Source organism: Loxodonta africana, chromosome 5 (assembly GCF_030014295.1).
Source record: "Loxodonta africana isolate mLoxAfr1 chromosome 5, mLoxAfr1.hap2, whole genome shotgun sequence".
Classification (NCBI taxonomy): Eukaryota; Metazoa; Chordata; class Mammalia; order Proboscidea; family Elephantidae; genus Loxodonta; species Loxodonta africana.
Genome location: NC_087346.1, coordinates 114,447,246 through 114,467,794, shown reverse-complemented (window position 1 = coordinate 114,467,794; position 20,549 = coordinate 114,447,246). Strand labels below are relative to the sequence as shown.

Below are 20,549 nucleotides of genomic sequence, written 5' to 3'. Positions count from 1 at the left end.
GCATGTAGCAAAACTTAAATATTACCAATTATTACTGTTTTAGACTTTCACATTTTGTCATGGTGTTTTCATTACCTTTGTTCTCACTTTAGGTGTGTCATGTCTGTATCCCTGGCAAAACCACCACCAAGTGAAAGATTATAACCCACCTTGTAAAGCTGTATATATTCTCTGTAGCCCTGTGTATTCTTTCATAGTGCTTTTTAATATATCGACTTGACATTTCTGACGGTTATTTAAAATGACATGAATTACATAAGATAAACTGAAGTAAACGAAATCAAGAACTAAAGGCCTCTAAAAGCCAAACAAACAAACAACGACAAAGAAAAACCCAAAAACTCGTTGCCATTAAGTTGATTCTAACTCATGGCAATGCCATGTGTTACAGAGTGGGACGGGGCTCCATAGGGTTTTCTTGGCTGTAATCTTTAGAGAAGCACATTACCAGGACTTTCTCCCACGGTACCTCTGGGTGGGTTCAAACTGCCAACCTTTTGGTTAGCAGTGGAATGTAAAACATTGGCACCACCCAGGGACCTAAAGGCTCCTAGACTTCACTAAAGAATGGCCCACCCTATCTGGGAAATCTCACTTAGGCTTCATGGCCCGGATCAAGTTGCCACCAAACTCAGAAAGCTTTCTCTACCCTCAGTAAGCAAAGACCTTTTCTTGTTGTGATTTTCTAGGCACTTTTTACTTTATGTTTTTTCATCACTCATTTGGCACTTCTAGATTGTGGGTTGCTATTTGTGTGTTTACATAAAAATATAATGTAAAGTTCTTAAGGACCAGGAAGTTTTTATTTTTTAAATGACTCTCATCTTCAGCCTGCCTAGTGTAAATAGGAATCTGAAAAGTATTTATTGTGTGATGACTGTATTTCCTCCTGTCTTTTTCAGTAAGCAAAAATTGATTCAATGCCTACTGTGTGCCAACAACTGTGCTAAACATTTAGGATACTTTGTAAGACAGATGTGGTCCCGGACTTTAATTGGAAATAATTACTCCAATTTTTCCTTCTTCCCTCTCTATGGGTACATGTGGGGATATGGAATGGGAGAATATAAGATAAGGCAGCAAAGGAGAGGGAAAGGGATGGGAAAAGTTAGAAGCAGCGCAGTGAGCCTGTTGGAAAGTAAGTGCACATATTATCTTCTTTTTCACTTCCTCAGTAAACTTTTGAGGGTTAAAAACATAGGCTGAAGAGTAAGTTCAGAGCCCCTGGGTGGTGCGGATGGTTAACGTGCTCAGTTGCTAGTCAAAGATTAGCTGTTAGAGCCCACCCAGAGTCAACTTGGAAGAAAGGCCTGGCCATCTACTTAAAAAAAAAATCAGCCTTTGAAAACCCTATGGAGCACAGTTCTACTCTGACACAAATGAGGTTGCTGTGAGTTAGAGTCAACTTGATGGTAATTAATTTAGAGTAAGTCCCTTGTCTGTGTTCAAATTCCTACTCTGCCTCCTCTCTGGGTGACCTTGGAATTGTTATTTAATCTGCTAATAATAGAGTCTTTCACATCAAATGAGATGATGTTTGGTGCCTACTTCACAATAGGTGCTTAGTCAGTGTCTGTTATGATTATTAAAGAAGTCCTGGTGGCACAACCGAAAGGTTGGAAGTTCAAAACCCACCCAGCGGCTGTGGGGGAGAAAGAACTGACCATCTGCACCTGTAAAAATTACAGCCTAAAAAACCCTGCAGGGCACTACTGTTCTGTCACATGGGTCACTGTAAGCAGGAAATCAACTTGACCACACCTTACAACAGCAACAAACTATTATTGTTAATTAGCTGCTTCATCTTCACTTCCATTACTCCAAGAAGGGCCATGTCCAGGACTACTTGGAGCAGGACAGAAACAACCAGGCTGGAATTTGCTTACAGGCTTCCCTTTCCCAATGACAGAGCTGTCTCCAAGGCCCCTAAACAACACCAAGGGGTGGGCTGGGCCCTTCCATAACTGGTTCCCAGCTCTCACCTCGTGCAGGTATCTTCCCCTTGCCTGCAGTAAGCCTTACTAGATGGAAGAATATGTGAACATAAAGAGAAGTTTGTTCTATTCTTTCATCTCTTGGTCATAAATCTACTTGGATTTGTATTGTGTTTGGTATTTTGTGTGCTAAAAGCTTTCCTGGCTAGAGCTTTATTTCCTCAAATACTAACAAAATGGATTTTTTTTTTCTCCCAACCCTTTCTTGTTAATAGGGTGCTGAGAAAATTTTGTCAATGAATGAATCAGGAGAACTGCAAGACCTCTTAACCAAAATTGAGGTAACTGTGCTTTTAGCAAGTTATTTTTAATGATCAAAATGTTAAACCCATCCTGGTTGTAATTGGGTTTTCCTAATTGAATATTTCCCTCCGTGTTCTAACAAATATGTAACAGAATACATGTGGCAGTTTTAATTTGTTGTCACCTGCCATTCGGCTTGCTTCAGCTAGAGTGGCTTTTCTGTTAGCCTCTAACCACTTCCACACCAGTGGGTGAACGTTCCAGGTGGCTTTCTTTGGAGCCTGATACTTCAGGGTAATAGAGACATTGATGAGCTGTTCAGAATCAGGCGATTGTTTTGAAACACATTTAACTTTTTTATTTAAAGCATTTTATTTTCCTGTGGCCCAGCTCATCATTTCTAAAGATTAAGCAAACAAAAAACAACAACAATAACAAGAAAATGACTTTATTTCTCCAAAAGAGCACATTTAAATTTTTCTTCCTAGACTTCTAGTTAGGACCTGTGATGCCACAGTTTACACTCAACTACTAACCTGAAGATTGTCAGTTTGTGCCCACCTAGCAGCACCTTGGAAGAAAAGCCTGGAGATCTGCTTCCGTAAAGATTATAGCCAAGAAAACCCTATGGAGCAGTTCTACTCTGTAACACATGGGGTTGCCACAAGTCTGAACCGACACGACCGCAATAGGTTGCACTCATAGTTACAGCACCAGAGAAATACTTACTCAAGTATATCATGTGTTTAACAAATATACAGTGAGGAAGCCCTATTCACCTCTCTGATAACTACTGTTGTGAGCCTGTTTCTCCCTATATGCAGGGAGATTGTATACTTTATTGTCAAAGCTGGGGCACTTTGAGAGTGAAAAGGGTGCATTAATAATTATTCAGGGGCAGTAATTGTGAACCAGGACATCCCAAGATGAACTAGGTCATATGGTCACCCAATGTTTACACGCAACTGATGGTGCAGTGGTTAAAGGGATCAACTGCTAACAAAAGGTTGGTGGTTGAAAACCACCTGTGGCTCCGCAGGAGAAAGATGTGGTTGTCTGCTTCTGTAGAAATGTACAGCCTTGGAAACCCTATGGGGTCGCTATAGTCGAAATCGACTTGATGGCAATGTTTTTCTTTTTTCTTTTTTTTCCCTCCCAACCCTAGTGTTTGCTAGCCTCATTTCTGATTCTCTACCATGCTTTCTTGTTAAGTCAAAACAAAGAACTATTTGTGCTCTCTTACTACCATTCATTTGCACAAGCTGTTCTGTCCACCTAGAATGCTATTGCTCCAATTTCTCATTCCCTTCACCGTAGTCAAGGCCCATCTGCAATATCATTTCTGATCTCCCCTACCTTTGAATTTCTGTAACTCTCTCTTTGTTGGGCGCTCATCAAAGTCTTTCTTGTATTACCTTTCTTTGTATATTTGACTCATCTCCCAAATCCTTTTTGTAGGAATGATTTATTCCTACTATGATCTTCCTCAGAATGACAATGTATTTATTCAACAAGTATTTATTGAGTGCCTACTATGTATAGGCATTTTGCTAAGGGTGACCATGATGCCCTATCAAAGTACTGCTTGCACATAGTAATAACTCAGACAGGTTGTGAATTAGCTTTTTCCATAACATAAGCATTAGCATCACATTTAGACACTGTGTTCCAATGAGGGAACTGAATAGCCAGAGAGAGAGTGTTCATGAGGAGGGTACCTGCGTTTTATGAAAAGAACTTACCACAATCTGATTTCTAAGTCCTAAAGCCATAGAATATATTCAAGGGTCAACTTGTTTGTGTAAGAGTAGATTAAATTTCTTTGCTTTCCACAGTTAATAAAATTAAAGTTGATAAAATGAAGTATTATGACTTGGCAATCAGAGGATCTTAGCTCCATTCTCACCTTTGTTGTGGCTGTGTGAGTTTGGCACGTTCCTTGTACTCTCAGCATCTTGAATTCCTCATCTGTTAAATGAGAGTGTGTAGTTGATGGTCTTTAAAATTTCTCTAAGCTTAAAAATCTATATTTATGGCTTTATTTCTTCCCTTTTGTCTCCATACTCTTCTCCGGTACTCTGAAATAATTTAGTTTAATAATTTTTTTAAATGATATAACTTGGTTAATTTATATTATTGGAGTGCCTGGGTGGTCCAAACAGTTAAGCGCTTGACTATTAGCAAAAAGGTTGATTATTTGAAACCACCTAGAGGCACCTTAGATGACAGGCCTGGTGCTCTGCTTCCAAAAGGTCACAGTCTTGAAAACCCTAAGGAGCAGTTCAATTTTACACACATAGGGCTACCATGAGTTGGAATCAATTTGACTGCAACTAACAACAATATGTATTATTGTTTTCTATGTACACAATTTTAATTTATGTAAATGGTAAATGTAATATATTTAATTTTGTTTTCAATTATTTTCACTAAACACTATATTTTAAGAACCATATTGCTATAGGAACATTAAATGCCTTACTTCTAACTATCGCATATTTCTTAATAGTAACACTGTTTAATAGGATTTTCTGTGATGACGGACGTGTTCCATAGCTGCACTGTCTAAAATAGTGGCTACTAGCTACATATGCCTATTGAGCATTTGAAGTGTGGCTAGTGTGACTGACCACCACCCATCTGTCAGTTTGTCATATTGTGGTGGCTTGCATGCTGCTATCATGCTGGAAGCTATTCTATCAGTATTTCAAATCCAAGCAGGGTCATCCATGGTGGACAGGTTTCAGTGGAACTTCCAGACTAAAACAGACAAGGAAGAAAGGCTTGGCAATCTACTTCTGAAAATTAGTCACCAAAAACCTGATGGTCACAACAGAATATTGTCCTATATAGTGACAACACTGGGTTTTTTTTGGGGGGGGGGGTATAGTGCTGGGAGATGGTGCAAAACCAGGCTAAAATTTGCTCCATTATATATAAGGTCACCATGAGTCAGAGACAACTTGACTGCAACTAACAACGCAATTGCAGTGTGACCTAAAACAAAATTTTTAATTTTATTCATTCAAATTTAAATAGTCACATGTGGCATTGACAACTGCTTTGGATTGTACAGCTCCATGGTGCCCATCCACTATTTTTTCATCTATTAACTTTTCCAGTGAAAGACACCCAGGTAGCCTTCAAGTCCTTACTTCCAACAAATAGTTGGCAGGCACAACTTTGAATGTATTTCTTTATGGATTCCCACTGAGGGTAGAAATTGCTATATCACAGATTAATTTTCCAAGTAGTGCCAGTTGTCTCCCCAGAACGGCTGCACCAATCAACACTCCCCCCGGTGGAGAATGAAGTTTCCTTCCTCTGTTCACACAATCCCACCAATATTTGACATTATCCAATTTTCCTATTTTTGCCAGAATCATAGATATAAAGAGATATCACCTTATTGTTTTAATTTACATTTTCTAATTACTGCTGAGTTTGGGCATTTTATTGTATGTTACTTACATATTTACATTTCCTTTTCTGTAAATTGTACCTTCATGTACTTTGGTCATGAAATGTCTTGAAATTATCTTTTGTTTTTGGTTGATTAGCAGAAGATCTTTGTATATTTTAGATATTAACTTCTCATTGGTTTTAGACATTTCCAATAATTTTTCCTCTTCTTTCAGCTTCAATCATGGTGTCCTTCATCCAACAGAAATCTTCAATTATGATAGGATCAAATTTATCATTTGTTTCCTTATATTTTGTATTTTAAATTTTTTGTTAGGAAGTATCTTTCCATCTAAAGATCACGAAGTTATTATCCTACATTTTTTTTTATTAACTTTATAATTTTTCACGTCTAGGTCTTTAATTTATCTACAGTCCATTTTCATTTTCTTCTACATGGTGAGTTAGTTTCCTAACACCACCTACTAAATAATCTATTTTTTTCCTTATTGGTTTGTTGTGCCAACTTTACATTTTATTAAATCTTCATATATACTTGAGTCTTTCTCTGAGCTCTAGTCAGTTCCATTAATCTGTTTCTTGTTAGACCAATATCACACCGTTTTTATTTCTATGGCTTAGCAGCATCTTTTAGAGTCTGACAGAATGAATCTTCCTTATGAATCTTCTTTGTAAAGACTGGTTTAGCTATTCATGGACATTTATTCCTTAGAGAATATAATTCCTTAATTATACAGCTCGACTAACACCACCGTGCTAGGTTAATATTGTCTCTCTCTCTTCTCTGCTTTTTAAGAAACTCAGAGAACCTTGGAAAGCAGATTTTGTTCTCTCATTAAGTGTGTCTCAATTCTACAGATGATGTAAACATGGCTCAAATACTTAAGGGTATTATTAGTGTTCAAAAGAATGTTATGAGACTAGCTTCCCCTGGTATAGGAGCTCTGTTGGGCTGTTCTGCCCATATAATAAAACTGGTAGGGAACTCGCAGCAGTCCAAGAAAGCCCAGAACTCTGTTTACTGAAAGGTTTCTGCAGTTTAAGGGAAACTAACCTAGATAAAGCGGATGGCCCTGGAGAAACAGTTGGGAGAACCAAGCAAAATGGGTAAGGGATGCAAGTTTCATATCTAAATCCATTCCATTCTTCTTGGTGACCCTTGGGAATGGAGCAGAAGTTAAATGCTCATGAGTCAGGAAACATATGAACCCTTACTACTTACCAAGTAATGTTCTTGGTGCTTTATATGTATTAAGTCATTAAAATCTCCCAATAAGGCAGATTCTGTTATTATTCTGTTTTACCAACAAAGGAATAAGAGCACAGAGAAATTAAGTTACTGGTTCTAGAACTTTGAGATAGATAATATTCAGTTTGTGCTTCCAGCCAGTCTGACTCAAAAACCACGCTCTTAGCCGTGAACCTATGCTGCTATGCCTCTCAAGTCAAGTGGCATGTGTGTGTCTGGGACCGTATGTGGCAGGCCTAAGCCCAGGGTTAGAAGTTTGCTAGGGGCTAGGCTGAGTATCAGATTCTAGGGCACATCCAGTTTTAACACGCAGCTCTGATACTAGTGGGTTATCCTGGAAATGAGCAATTAGTGACAAATTTAGAGTGTTCCTAGATCGGTCCTCCCAAGCTCTAGTTTGCTGTTATTTAATTGTTTCATGGCTGTCTATAATTCTCCCTAATTCTCATTATTCAGGCCTCAGTTTTCAACAGTTATCCCATGTGATAGTGACAAAAGATGCTTAGCAGTTGTGATTGGAGCATTAGAAACTGGGCTAGAAAAGAACTTAAAGATATTCTGGCCCAAGAATCCTAGTATACACCTGCCTAGTGAAAATTGATGTGGGAGGCTGAGTGGGCCTGATTTATTGAGGAAGGTTGGCAGTGGCCTCAAACATGAGTAGATGGTCAAATGCAACAGAAGCAAGTGAAACATGACACTGGCTGACTTAAACAGCCCTGGTGGTGCTGTGGTTAAGAGCTATGGCTGCTAACCAAAAAGTTGCCAGTTCAAACCCACCAGCCACTCCTTAGAAACAGTATAAGCAGTTTTACTCCGTCAAAAAAAAAAAAAAAAACTAGTTTTTTTTTTTTTTTTTATAGGGTCGCTATTGATTGTAATCTACTTGAGGGCAATGGGTTTTTTGATTTGGCTTGGCTGAACCAATTAAAGTCCTGCTCCTGAGATACCCCCACTGGTGCTCATCTGGTGTTTTAGTTTTTTAGTGCTGCTATAACAGAAATACCACAAGTGAACAGAAATTCATTTTCTCACAGTTTAAAAGGCTAGAGTTCAAATTTAGGGTGCAGGGCCTAGGGGAAAGCTTTCTCTATCGACTGGGGGAAAAGTTTTGTCTCTTTCAGCTTCCCTTTCTTGCATCTCTGGTGATCTCCACATTGCATAAATCTTTCTCTATTTGAGCTTCCTTGTTGCTCTTTTTATATCTCAAAAGTAATTGGCTTATGACACACCCTACACTGATATGGCCTCGTTAATGTAACACAGAGAACCCTATTCCCAAGTAAGAATGCATCACAAGTATTAAAAACGAAAAACAAAAACCTGTTGTTGCTATCAGTTGATTTTGACTCACAGCGACCCTATAGGACAGAGTAGAACTACTCCATAGGGTTCCCAAGGGGTGGCTGGTGGATTCAAACTGCCAACCTTTTGCTTAGCAGCCTGAGCTCTTAACCATTGTGCCACCATTGCTTCATCACTAGTCTAGGGGTTAGGATTTATGACACATATTTTTGGGGGACACAATTCAATCAGTAACATCTGTAAACACAGGCAAATCACCCTTCCAGTAAGACGCGAGCTTCATGTTGACACAGATTCTAGCTTACTTATCCTTACCTCAAGTGCCTAGAACACGGCTTGGTGTATACATGATATCCGTCATGATAGGCACTCAATAAATATTTAATGATAAATGAATCATCCTTCATCCAAGTTTTTCTGGAGGAGGCAAAACAAAGGGAAGAGAAAAATCATTCTATGTAGAAGAAAGCTTGAGTAAGAAAAACGAATGAAAATATAATTTCTTTGTAAAATATATGTATGTATGCATGCATGTATATATGTTAGTAAATGGGATGAAAATTAAAAGTCAAGAGGTCTCTAAAAATTCTGCCAAACATGGTAACCAAGATAGCTAGGTGATCCTGCTTGTGTCCATGCAGAGATTGCCAAAGGAGTCCTGAGATGTATTAGCATACACCTTGTTAAGGCAAGCGCTTGCTTAGAGCTGATCCCCTTTGGCAGAGAAGCTCTGAGTAAGCTTTTACCTTGCAATTTTTTTTCTGGAAAATATAAACAAGCATTTTGTTGTCATTCCTAGACAGATACCCAACATGGTATCCATTTTCTAAACTTATTTTCTTGTAAAATTATAGCAATTGCTTAGCCTGGTTCTCCCCTGAGGGCTATTTATTTGTTGTTCGTGAAGAACAGAAGAAAGCTCCTCATCTACACACTGAGGATATCGGAAATGGCTTATGCTTTCTGTACAAGGCACTGGAAGCTGTCAGATTGTCCTGGTCCTCCCAGGAAAAGATTCAGTTCTTGATGATGGCTCCCAAGAGCTCTGTGTGGATGTAGGGGTGGGTACAGCGTGTTTTGAGACTACAGCAACAGAGCACCACCTACTCACTAGTCGCTTGGGAAATTAGGCGATGTAATATGCCTCTCTCTGCAATCCAATAAACATCTTTTTCATCAGGTTTATGGCAGTCCATGACATTCGGTTCAAGAATCAGGCTTATACATTCAGGATTATACACGGCAAATTTCCTCTGTGTGTGTTCAGTGGCTTCTCTCCCAAATTTGCAAATTGAGAATGCTAGAAACTCTGATTATCAAAAAAGACTCAGTTCATTTGCTTACTGGTTTGGTCAGACAAAAAATGTGTCTAGTAGGTACTTATTAAATAGGAATTTTCTGCATTAACTTATAGAGTATACGTGTCAGTTAAGGTTATGTGTCAACTTGGCTAGGACATGATTCTCAGTGGTTTGGAAGATATTATGTAATTATCCTAAATTTAGAGATCCGATGTGAGCCACTGCCTCAGTTATCTAGTGCTTCTATAACAGAAATACCACAAGTGAATGGCTTCAACAAACCTAAGTTTATTCTCTCACAGTCTTGTAGGCAGAAGTCCAAATTCAGGATGCCGCCTCCAGGGAAAGGCTTTCTCTCTCTGCCAGCTTTGGAGGAAGGTTCTTGTCATCAATCCTCCCATGGACTAGGAGCTTCCCAACACAGGGACCCAAAGTCCAAAGAATGCATGCTCCTGCTCTTCTTTTTTGGTATGACATCCCCTAGTCTCTCTGCTCTCTTCTCTTTTTTATATCTCAAAAGAGATTGACTTAAGACACAACCCAAACTCATAGATTGAGTTCTGGCTCATTAATATAACTGCCTCTAATCCTGCCTCATTAACATCATACAGGCAGGATTTACAACACATAGGAAAATCACATCAGACGACAAAATGATGGAAAATCACACAATACTGGGAACCATGGCCTAGCCAAGTTGACAAACATTTTTTGGGGACACAAGTCAATCCATAACAGCAATTAATCAGTTGAAAGCCGAACATTTGAAGGCCAATCAGTTTCCTTGGGGGTGTGGCCTATATCCAATATGCATGGATATTCTGGCAAAGCTCTCTCTGGATTCTGTATCCAACTCTGACCTCTGGTTTTTAGGACGTGAATCAGCATCCTGCCCACTACTTTTCCGTTTTAACTTAGATGCTACCGATTCTTGAATCTTCTGCCCAAATAAATCTCATCTAAGCGGAAGATGGTGTGTGCCAGCTTTTTACCTGCACCAACCTGGCTATCTCAAGAATGGCTTGAAGCTGAAGAAAAGACAAGTTTCCAGAGATCACAGCAGACCTCACTGGTCTCCTTCAGAAGAGAACCTCCTCCTTATGGGTATCGGAAGGGCTGGATACCTCGATCCTTAGAGATTTTGGAGAGAGTGGTACTTTTCCAGAGGTCCATGTGGCCCAGTATCCACTGGATATGGGGTGAAGAAAAAAGATTCCCAGTGCACTGGCCATTCAGGTGGATGCAGGAGGAAAAATTAAATACGATGTGTCATGTATTGAATTATGTCCCCCCAAAAATCTGTGTATCAACTTGGTTAGGCCATATGTGGCTGTCCTCCACCTTGTGATTGTAATTTTATGTTAAGAAGATTAGGGTGGGATTGTAACACCACCCTTAATCAGGTCTCCTCCTGATCCAAGGTAAAGAGAGTTTCCCTGGGGTGTGGCCTACATCACCTTTTATCTCTCAAGAGATAAAAGAAAGGGAAGCAAGCAGAGAGTTGGGAACCTCATACCACCAAGAAAGCAGCACCAGAAGCTGAGCGCATCCTTTGGACATGGGGTCCTTGAGCCTGAGAAGCTCCTCAACCATGGGAAGATTGAGGACAAGGACCTTCCTCCAGAGCCGACTGAGAGAGAAAGACTTCCCCTGAAGCCAACGCCCTGAATTTGGGCTTGTAACCTACTAGACTGTGAGAAAATAAATTTCTCTTTGTTAAAGCCATCCACTTGTGTTATCTCTGTTATGGCAGCACTAGATGACTAAAACACGATGCAGTTGCTCAACAAGGACAGTCAAAAGACAAGATGATTTATAGCAAGTGTACTGACCTGGTTCCCAAGGAAGTGATGAATGCCAACTACCCAGACCAGCAAAGCCCTGATGAAGAAGCCATTAAAGAGATAACACAAAAGGCAAGGGTAGCCTTAGAAAAATCTGTATTGCAGAAAGTCTCTGCGTCCATGCCAGTTCAAGCTGCTGGTAAACCGGCTCCTGCTCAGTACATTCTGTACACACAGTCTCAATAAGGAGTGGCTTTCAACTCTGGGGCTGAACAGAGGATTATTTGCATGGGAGTAATGCAGAAAGATCCAATGGAACCTCCAAGGTTCAAGATGAATAAGAAAATTCCCTGGGGACCACCTTCTCTTCTTGCACCTGTCATGCACTCTCCTAGCCAAAAGGTGATAATGAAGGAACAACAAGAGTGGAAGATTCCTCGTTGTATTTCAAACTGGAAAAACACAGAGGGTTACACAATTCCATTAGACAGCCATCTGGCTGCTGATGGAAGAGGACTGCAGATGCTTCACATCAATGAAAATTTTGCCAAACTCGCTGATGCCTTCTACATTGCTGATGGAAAGGCTCATAAAGCTGTGGAATTTTGTGCTCAAGTAGAGAGGAAGACGGCTCAAAAATAAAAAAGAAACATAAAGCGAAACTTTGAGAAATGGCCTAGAAACTCAGAGAGAAGAGAGCTGAGATCAAAGCCCATGGAGAAAAAGAGGATGCAGAGATGGCTCATGAAAGGGGTGAGATTTGGCATGATAGGAGGAAAGAGAGACAGCATGACTGGAGTATTTCCAGGACAGCACCTAAGAAGAGGCCAAAATGGCAGAAAAAGGAAAATCAAGGTATCAGTGAAGTCATTGCTCTTGGTGTGCGCAATCCTTGGACTTCCAATCAAGTTCAGCTTGACTGAAGGCTATTCAACCTATCCAAGGGTATGGACAGTGGTTTTGCAGACAAAGGAAATAAAATTTACAGTGTTTATGATTGAGCCTGAGGAGGTGATCAAGATATAGCCCAGAGTATTTACAGTCCCAGTGAACATTTGGATAAGGACATGTAAGGGGATGACCTAGAAGCCAAAATCAAGGCCAACAGATTTGTTCCCAACAAGGGGCTTCCTGGTTCAGACCATAGGCAAAAAGGCAGAGAAGGACTTGTTCAGTTTGAGGAAAATCCTTCTGATTTGGACAAGTTTTTGCAAGAAGCCAAACATCACAGTGATTCTAAAAGACCTGAGGATAGCAGCTGCCCCAAGGAAGATGAACAAGAAGGCAAGAAGAGGAGAAAGGAGTAGATATACCTCTCCTCAAGGTGAATGAATTATTACCCATAACCTTAATGATCCAAGTCACCTAGGGGAATACTTTGTAAATGGTAAGGATAAAAACTAAATCTGGGTGCCAGATCCCAGTGTTACTTTTTATGACAGGACATATGTACAGATGCCAAGTTGACAAGTGGTTGACTGTGATTGTTAAAGTTATGTGTTGTTATGGATTGAACTGTGTCCTCAAAATATGTTTGTTGACTCAGCTAGGCCATGATTTCCAGTATTGTGCGATTGTCCACCATTTTGTCATCTCATGTGATTTTCCTATGTGTTGTAAATCCTACCTCTATGATGTTAATGAGGCAGGATTAGAGGAAGTTATGTTAATGAGGCAGGACTCAACCTATAAGATTAGGTTGTATCTTGAATCAATCTCTTTTAAGACAAATGAGCAGAAACACAGAAGGACATCATGCCACCAAGAAAGTAGTGCCAGGAGCACAGTGTGTCCCTTGGACCCAGCATCCCTGAACCGAGAAGCTCCTAGATCAGGGGAGGATTGATGACAAGGACCTTCCTTCAGATCTGGCAGAGAGAGAGAAAGCTTTCCCCTGGAGCTGGCACTCTGAAATTGAACTTCTAGCTTACTAGACTGTGAAAGAAAGAATTTGTGTTTGTTAAAGCCATCCACTTGTGGCATTTCTGTTATGGTAATACTAGGTAACTAACACATGTGTCAACTTGGATAGGCCATGATTCTCAGTGGTTTGGCAGATATTATGCAGTCATTCTCCATTTTGTGATCTGGTGTGAGAAACCAATCAGTTGAAGGGCAATCAGTTTCCTTGAGACTGTGGCCTGTATCCAATATATATTGATGTTCTGTCAAAGCTCTCTCTAGATCCTTTATCTAACTCTTCATTCTATGACTTTGGGTTCCTGGGACTTGAGCCAGCAGTCTGCCACCTGACCTACAGATCCTGGAATTCTCCAGCTCCTGTAACCTGTGAGTCACGAGAAGCCTCCAGCCTAACGCCTGACCCACGGATTTGGGACTTGCCAGCCCTCACACTGCATGGGCCATTTACTTGAGATAAATCTCTCTCTATATATATTTATATACACTTCACTGGTTTTGTTCCTTTAGAGAACTTAGCCTAGGAAAGTACAGTTTAAAATAAAATATACATATAAAAGTGAATCAACCAGTGAAGATTATATAACAAATATGCATTCTCTGACAATGTTTACATAGATAAATCTGCTTCATAGACAGTCTGGATGATGAGGTTTATGACCACAGAGACTCAAATAAGATGCTTCCTCTTTGGTAGAATACTTGAAACTTTTTAAATTCTACTGGAATAGAATTAGATAATCTAAAGTTAAAAATAAGAAGTGCATTCATTTCCTGACCTTGAAGAAGAGCCTGAAGACTCCTGATCTTATTTCTACATTAAATAACTGAGGATAAACTCTATATTCCTGGTACGTGAGTTTGTGCTATAAAGAACATCTATCTGACCGTGATTTATGAACTCTACCCTTGTCTCCATGTCCTCTTGCTTGTTTGTCAGATACTCGGGATTCTTATATGCTCCAATCAGATGACTGCAAGCATGGAGTGAACCTATTCAAAGTCTCAAGGATGGGTTCGAAGCTACTATTGAAAGGACAGGGAAGTTACTGGGTCACTACTGCATACCCACTGCCTTGCATAGTGCCCAAAAGTGGACACCCAATAGATATGAGTCCTTTGTCAGGTACTCAGGAGTTCTTACATACTCTAATTAAGATGACTGTAGTATAAAGCAGATCTATTCACAGATCCAAGGACGGGGCTAGAAGCTACTATTGAAAGGACAGAGAAGTGTCTGGTTCGCTGCTATATACCCGCTGCCTTGCATAGTGCCTGATAAGTGGACACAAAATAAATATGATCAGGTCTCACCTGCTGAGTATCTATTTTTTGGTTAGTTATTCCCTCTCTTAGTTATCTAGTGCTGCTATAACAGGAATATCACAAGGGGATGGCTTTAACAAACGGAAATTTATTCTCTCACAGTTTAGGAGGTTAGAAGTCCCAATTCAGGGCACCAGCTCCAGGGGAAGGTTTTCTCTTTCTGTTGGCTCTGGGGGAAGGTCCTTGTCATCAATATTCCCCCGGGCTTAGGAATTTCTCTGTACAGGAACCCTGGGACCAAAGGATGCATTCCACTCCTGGCTCTTCTTTCTTAATGGTAGAAGGTCCCTCTCCTTTCTGCTCACTTTTCTTATATCTCAAAAGAGATTGACTGAAGATTCAACTTAATCCTGTAGATTGCGTCTGCCTCATTAGCACAATAGGCAGCTCACTGTCAAATAGGATCATAACCACAGGCATAGAGGCTAGGATTTACAACATAGGATAATTCCATCAGATCACAAAATGGAGGACGACCACACAATACTGGCAATCATGGCCTAGCCAAGTTGATACATATTTTGGAGGGACACAAGGCAATCCATGACATCCCCAAGAATATATCAACAGAAAAAGGCGAAATAGATATTCACTGTTTTTCTAATTTCACCCCAAAGAGATATACCTCTACTGAAACCAATATTCAAATGAGGAAATTTCTTTGGATCTAGTCCTCTCACTATGTGTTGTTGTCAACATGTCTGAATGGTTTCTCCCTTTATTGGGCACCAGGGAACTAAAGATCTACTCTTGATTCCTTAACTGCTTGAAGGTCATAGTTTCTGTTTTCAACTTCTTCATCAAAAGTGGAAGTTTTTTTTTTCTTAGTGGTAATAAATGACTATTATTAATAAAATCAGTTATTCTTCTGTCTCCAACCTGGAGCACTGCCCAAGTCCTTTGGGAGGTTTCCTAGCTCTTTTTCCATCTTGTCATAAAGGTAAAACTGTCTACCGAAGTGTTGGGACTTCTCTGAACTCAGAACATCTAATAAAAGCCAGCTCTGTTTGAAGAGGTAGCCAGGAATAACTGAATGAATGATTTATTTTTATTAAATAAGATAAAATGAACAAATGAAGTAGATTGTGCTGGATGATATGACAGGCATGGCATTCCTGGAGGCTGATGGAGCACTGGGGGAGCTTTAGTGGGTGACCCCAAGACTCACTCCTACCCCTACTCCCACTTCTGCTTTAGTCACAACATTTACTCTTTTAAGCATTTTACATTTGGGGACTCGTATAAAATATCATTTAAAAACTATGCAAATGAATTTGAAAAGTATTATTACAAAGGAAATACTATGGGTTTTGCTCTTCAATAGAGAGCTCCCATTTCCATTTCTCAACTTTCCCTGAAACCTGAAAAAATTACTTACTTTTTAAGAGGCTTTGTTTCCTCTTTTTTAGAATAGAAGTCTGTATCTTATTGGTGTGAGAATTGGGTGTAGGCTATCCATGGTTTCTAAACCTTCCCTTCTCTCTTCTAAGTTTATGGCTGACATGGCTAGTTTTTCTTGAGAATGGGAATGACCTAGAATTTTACGAACACCATGCTCTAATATATGAGAATAGGCACACGAATTGAAATGTATTTACTCTCCCTTTCTTGCAGTGGTACAAGACCTTAAACCAAAACACTAAGCACAGAAGAAGTGTTTAAATAAAATGACTCAGATTTATAGAAATAGGTTGTGTCACATTACCACGTGGATATACAGACTATGGGTAGTTTTACTATTACCTGGTCTGGTTTGTGGGTTTTTAGATATATTGGAGCTCCTCTATTTCTTTGTTCTCTCTCAAACAATGTAGCATGAGGCAGATGTTAATAAAAATCTCTTCAAAGAGTGATATACTAATAAAATAATGGATAATAATAGCTTTTATTGAGTGTTTACTACGTGCCAGGCAATGTTCTACTCACTTTACATTTAATTCATGATTAACTCATTTAATTCTCTCAGGGAGGGATAGTGGTGGTTCAGGGGTGGAATTCTCACCTGCCATGAAGAAAACCCAGGGTTGATTCCCAGACAATGCACTTCATGCACTGTCACTACTAGTTTTTCAGTGGAAGTTTGCACGTCGCTATGATGCTGCTGAGCATGTTTCAGTGGAGTTTCCAGACTAAGACAAACTAGGAAGAAAGTTCTGAGAATTTACTTCTTGAACAATCAGCCCATGAAAACCCTATAGATCACAACCATTTGATCCAGTTGTTCATGGGGTCACCATGAGTTGAGGGCTAATTCAAAGTCAGGTAACAGCAGCCAACAACAACCCTCTCAAAAACTGTTTGAATAAAGGACAGATCTCATCAAAGAATTGCATTCATTCTGAAGACACTATCTGAGGCCTTGGTGTATTTGTGATTTCCTTACTATGAGTTGGAATCGACTCGATGGCAGTGGGTGAAAAGGGAAAATGGAGCTTTTAGTGTTTATATATTAATTTTGTTTTAGGAAATTAGTTCAGACTTATGGATAAACTATTAAAAAACAGCAAACTCTTGTCATTAGCAGGTTTAACATTTGATATTTTGGCCTTTTGGAAGTCATCTCTGTAAGTCAACATGCAGGCCTATGATATATATTTTATTTATTTAAAAAATTATGATTTAGGTGAAAGTTTATAGAGCAAGTTACCCTCTCATTAAACAATTAATACACAAATTATTTTGTGACATTGGTTACCAACCCCGAGATGTGTCCACACTCTCCCTTTCTCCACCCCAAGTTACCTATTTCCATTCGTGCAGTTTTCCTTTTTCTTCTTGCTTTCTCATCTTTGCTTTTGGGCTAGTGTGCCCATTAGTCTCATATACATGTTTGAACTATGAAGCATGTCTCTCATATATGTTATTGCTGGCCCTATAGACCTGTCTAATCTTTAGCCAAAACATGAGCCTCAAGAGTGACTTCAGTACTGAGTTAAAAGGGTGTTGGGGCCCATACTCTCGGGATTTCTCCAGTCTCTATTAGACTAGCAAGCCTCGTCTTTTTTTTGTGTGTGTGTGAACTTATATTTTGTTCTACATTTTTCTCCTGCTCTGTTCAAGACTCTCTATTGTAATCCCTGCCAGAGCAGTTGGTTGTGGTAACTGGGCACCATTTAGTTAGTCTGGGCTCAGTCTGGTAGAGGTTGTAGTAGTAGCCTATTAGTCCTTTGGACTAATCTTTCCCTTGTGTCTTTGGTCTTCTTCATTCTCCTTTGCTCCAGTCGGGATGGGGCCATTAGATATATCTTAGATGGCCATTTCAATTTTGTTGAGTTGCCATTTTGAATTCTGTGTGCTATGAGCCTGTTGTCCATAGTGAGTGACATGAATGAGCCAAGGAAGCCACCCAACATTCACATTTCAGTTCAGCTTTGTTGATCTTTGCTTGTCAAAAGAGATATGTTTTATGAGAAAAACCATATGCTATTCAAAAATTCGCTCATTCAGAAGTATCTTGGGACATAGCATGAGTTGATATTTTAACCAGTACTCACTGGTGTATCTATACTGGTTACTGAAAATATTGAAACCTGTTTTTATTGGTTATTAAACTATTGAAATAATTCATATGGGTTAGTAAATTGTTGTTGCCTCAAGATGCCCAAGTGTCTCTCTTCTTCCCTAGCAGCTCCTCCCCATGGGGTTGTCAAGTAAAATACATGAAGCCAAGTTGCATTTAAACCTTGAAGAAATAATGAATAATTGTTTAGTTTAAGTATGTTCCATGCAATATTTGGGACATACTTATACTAAAAATTATTTGTCGTTCATCTGAAATTCAATTTTAACTGGGAATCTGCTGTTTTTATTTAAAAATTTTGACCATCCTACTCGCTCCAGGAACACAGACTTACTCCCAGTCCAGCAACTAATGGGTTAAGTCCTGAAATCAGCGGCTCTATAGGTCTTCCTCCAGGACCTAGTTCAGCCCAGCATCTGTCTGACTAGTTGGTGATCTTGCTGTACAAGTCATTAAATATTTTCATATAATCTTTGGGCATAGGTCTAGTCAATATCAAAAGTCTATGCACCTTATTTTCTTCTTGCTAACTTTTAATAAGAAACATCCATGACTTACTAATTTTCTTATATTTAGCTTTTAAAGCTTTTTTCTGTTGCTGAATTTATTTTTCCTGTTTTTTTTTTCTAAAGACACTTTGATAGCATGCAAAAATTATAAGACCAGTACACCATTTCTTGCCAGTTCTTTCACAACCTAAGTTTAGCAAATCTTCTCTTCACAAAACAGGGCTTTCCACCATTGTTGCAAATTCCTCTTTTGCATGCCAGAAGCTTGATATTAACTCACTTATCTTTGTATCTGTTCTGTAATAACTCTTAATTTACTACCCCCCGCCCCAATACCTGCTGAGAGATACTACTAACGCACCCCTGGCAAAGTTTACATCGTCAAAAATGTAGATAGAAATACATATAAATAATTTTCAAAATATCATCCTCAACACTCTGCCTAATTATTTTTATTCTGCTATCAGAGGTACTTTATCTTTGCCTGAAATAGAAAAGCTGATAGTTGCTGAGGAAAGTTTCATGGACTTAGGTAAAAATCTCAAGATTTCTATTCCTGTTTCCTTAAATATAAAATGAGGGTAATGATGCTTGAATTATTTGCTTTATAAAGGACAGTGTCTGTATGTGTGGAGGGTGGGGTTGGGGGAATATTTGATGAGATAAACATGAAAATGCTTTGAACTAAATAAAGCATTATTCAAAAGTGCAATATAATAATGGATCTGAGTTGATAGTGGCTTCTCCACACTTCAGCTTTTAATTTTCCGATTTTCCAGACTCACTCTCAGTGGGAGTGTACTATAAAAAAAGACATAAAACTGTTCACAGATACTAAAGAGAAAAAGTATTTTACTTTAGTCAAAATGATTTCTTGAATTATTTGGTTTGTGAAAAAGTATTTTTATATATGAGTTTCTTGAAGTATGTGGCTCTAGTCTAAAATTTACCAGTCTTTACAAACCAAGCCTCTCCTATAGATAGCCACTGATGGAGCAAAGAAGGAAACTTCAGCTGTTTTCCCCCTGGGTCCATCCGAAGTATATCAATGAGAGCAGATTTCAAGCCCCTAGCCATAGTATGTGAATATCGTTTTACCGCCACTCAAAGTATAGAAAGACAGGAAGGCTGATCGAGTTGTTCGTGCTAACACATTTTGTCTTCTCTTCCACCCACCCTTGCCGCCCTACACAGAAAGTACAACATCCACATGAGTGTCCCGCCTGTGGAGGCTTTGGTTTTCATCCATGCTCCGTGTGCCATGGGAGCAAGATGTCAGTATTTCGAAACTGCTTTACAGACTCTTTCAAAGCCCTGAAGTGTACGGCTTGTAACGAGAATGGTCTTCAGCGCTGTAAGAGCTGTGCTGGTTAGTCGGAGCCTCCTTCCGGGAAAAGTTTCACTTTGTTAACCCAAGGGAATAATTTGGTTTATACTTTTTTTTTAAATCATGTGTCTGTATTAATCAATAAATTTTGTTTGTTATAATTGTCTTTGTTTTGAATTTTTGCTGTGATTATTTTTATTGATTTATTAAATAAATGTTTGTTTAACAACTACTATGTGGTAAGTCCTATGCTAGACCCTGATTTCTGATTGGAATCCATGGAGTAGCCAATGCCATTCCAAGGTGCCCAAAGCTTGATTTCATGAATGCGTTTGATTTTCCTAGGAAGAACGACATATATCTAAAGGCGCCCAATGGAACATTGCCCTATTTTCTAGGGTTTATCAATGCGACTCCTTATATGCCTAACACACTTCCAAAGGTCTTAGTTACAGGGAAAAAAAGAGCTCTGGATAGTGGGAAGGAATGTGATCCTGTGTATACTAAGGCAATAGAATTTATTTTTAAAGCTATAGAATCGTCTTGGAGGTGATGACTTCAGTGATAAATCGTTAACATTACCAGGTGATATCTTAGTTATCTAGTGCTGCTGTAACAGAAATACCATGAGTGGATGGCTTTAACAAA

The 20,549-nt window shown here is 39.2% G+C and overlaps 1 protein-coding gene and 1 pseudogene across 1 annotated transcript in view; both read left to right on the top strand.

Moving 5' to 3' along the window:
- The window catches only part of GRXCR1 (glutaredoxin and cysteine rich domain containing 1), a 162,160-nt gene extending 141,884 nt beyond the window's left edge, over positions 1–20,276 (top strand). The window contains exons 3-4 of the mRNA XM_003411324.3: positions 2,210–2,275; positions 19,769–20,276. Of these exons, the coding sequence (XP_003411372.3) occupies positions 2,210–2,275; positions 19,769–19,948 (246 nt within the window). The 3' untranslated portion in view covers positions 19,949–20,276. The remainder of the gene's footprint in view (positions 1–2,209; positions 2,276–19,768) is intronic.
- Positions 10,486–12,606, top strand: LOC100665798 (SNW domain-containing protein 1-like; annotated as a pseudogene).
- Positions 20,277–20,549: the final 273 nt, after the last annotated feature.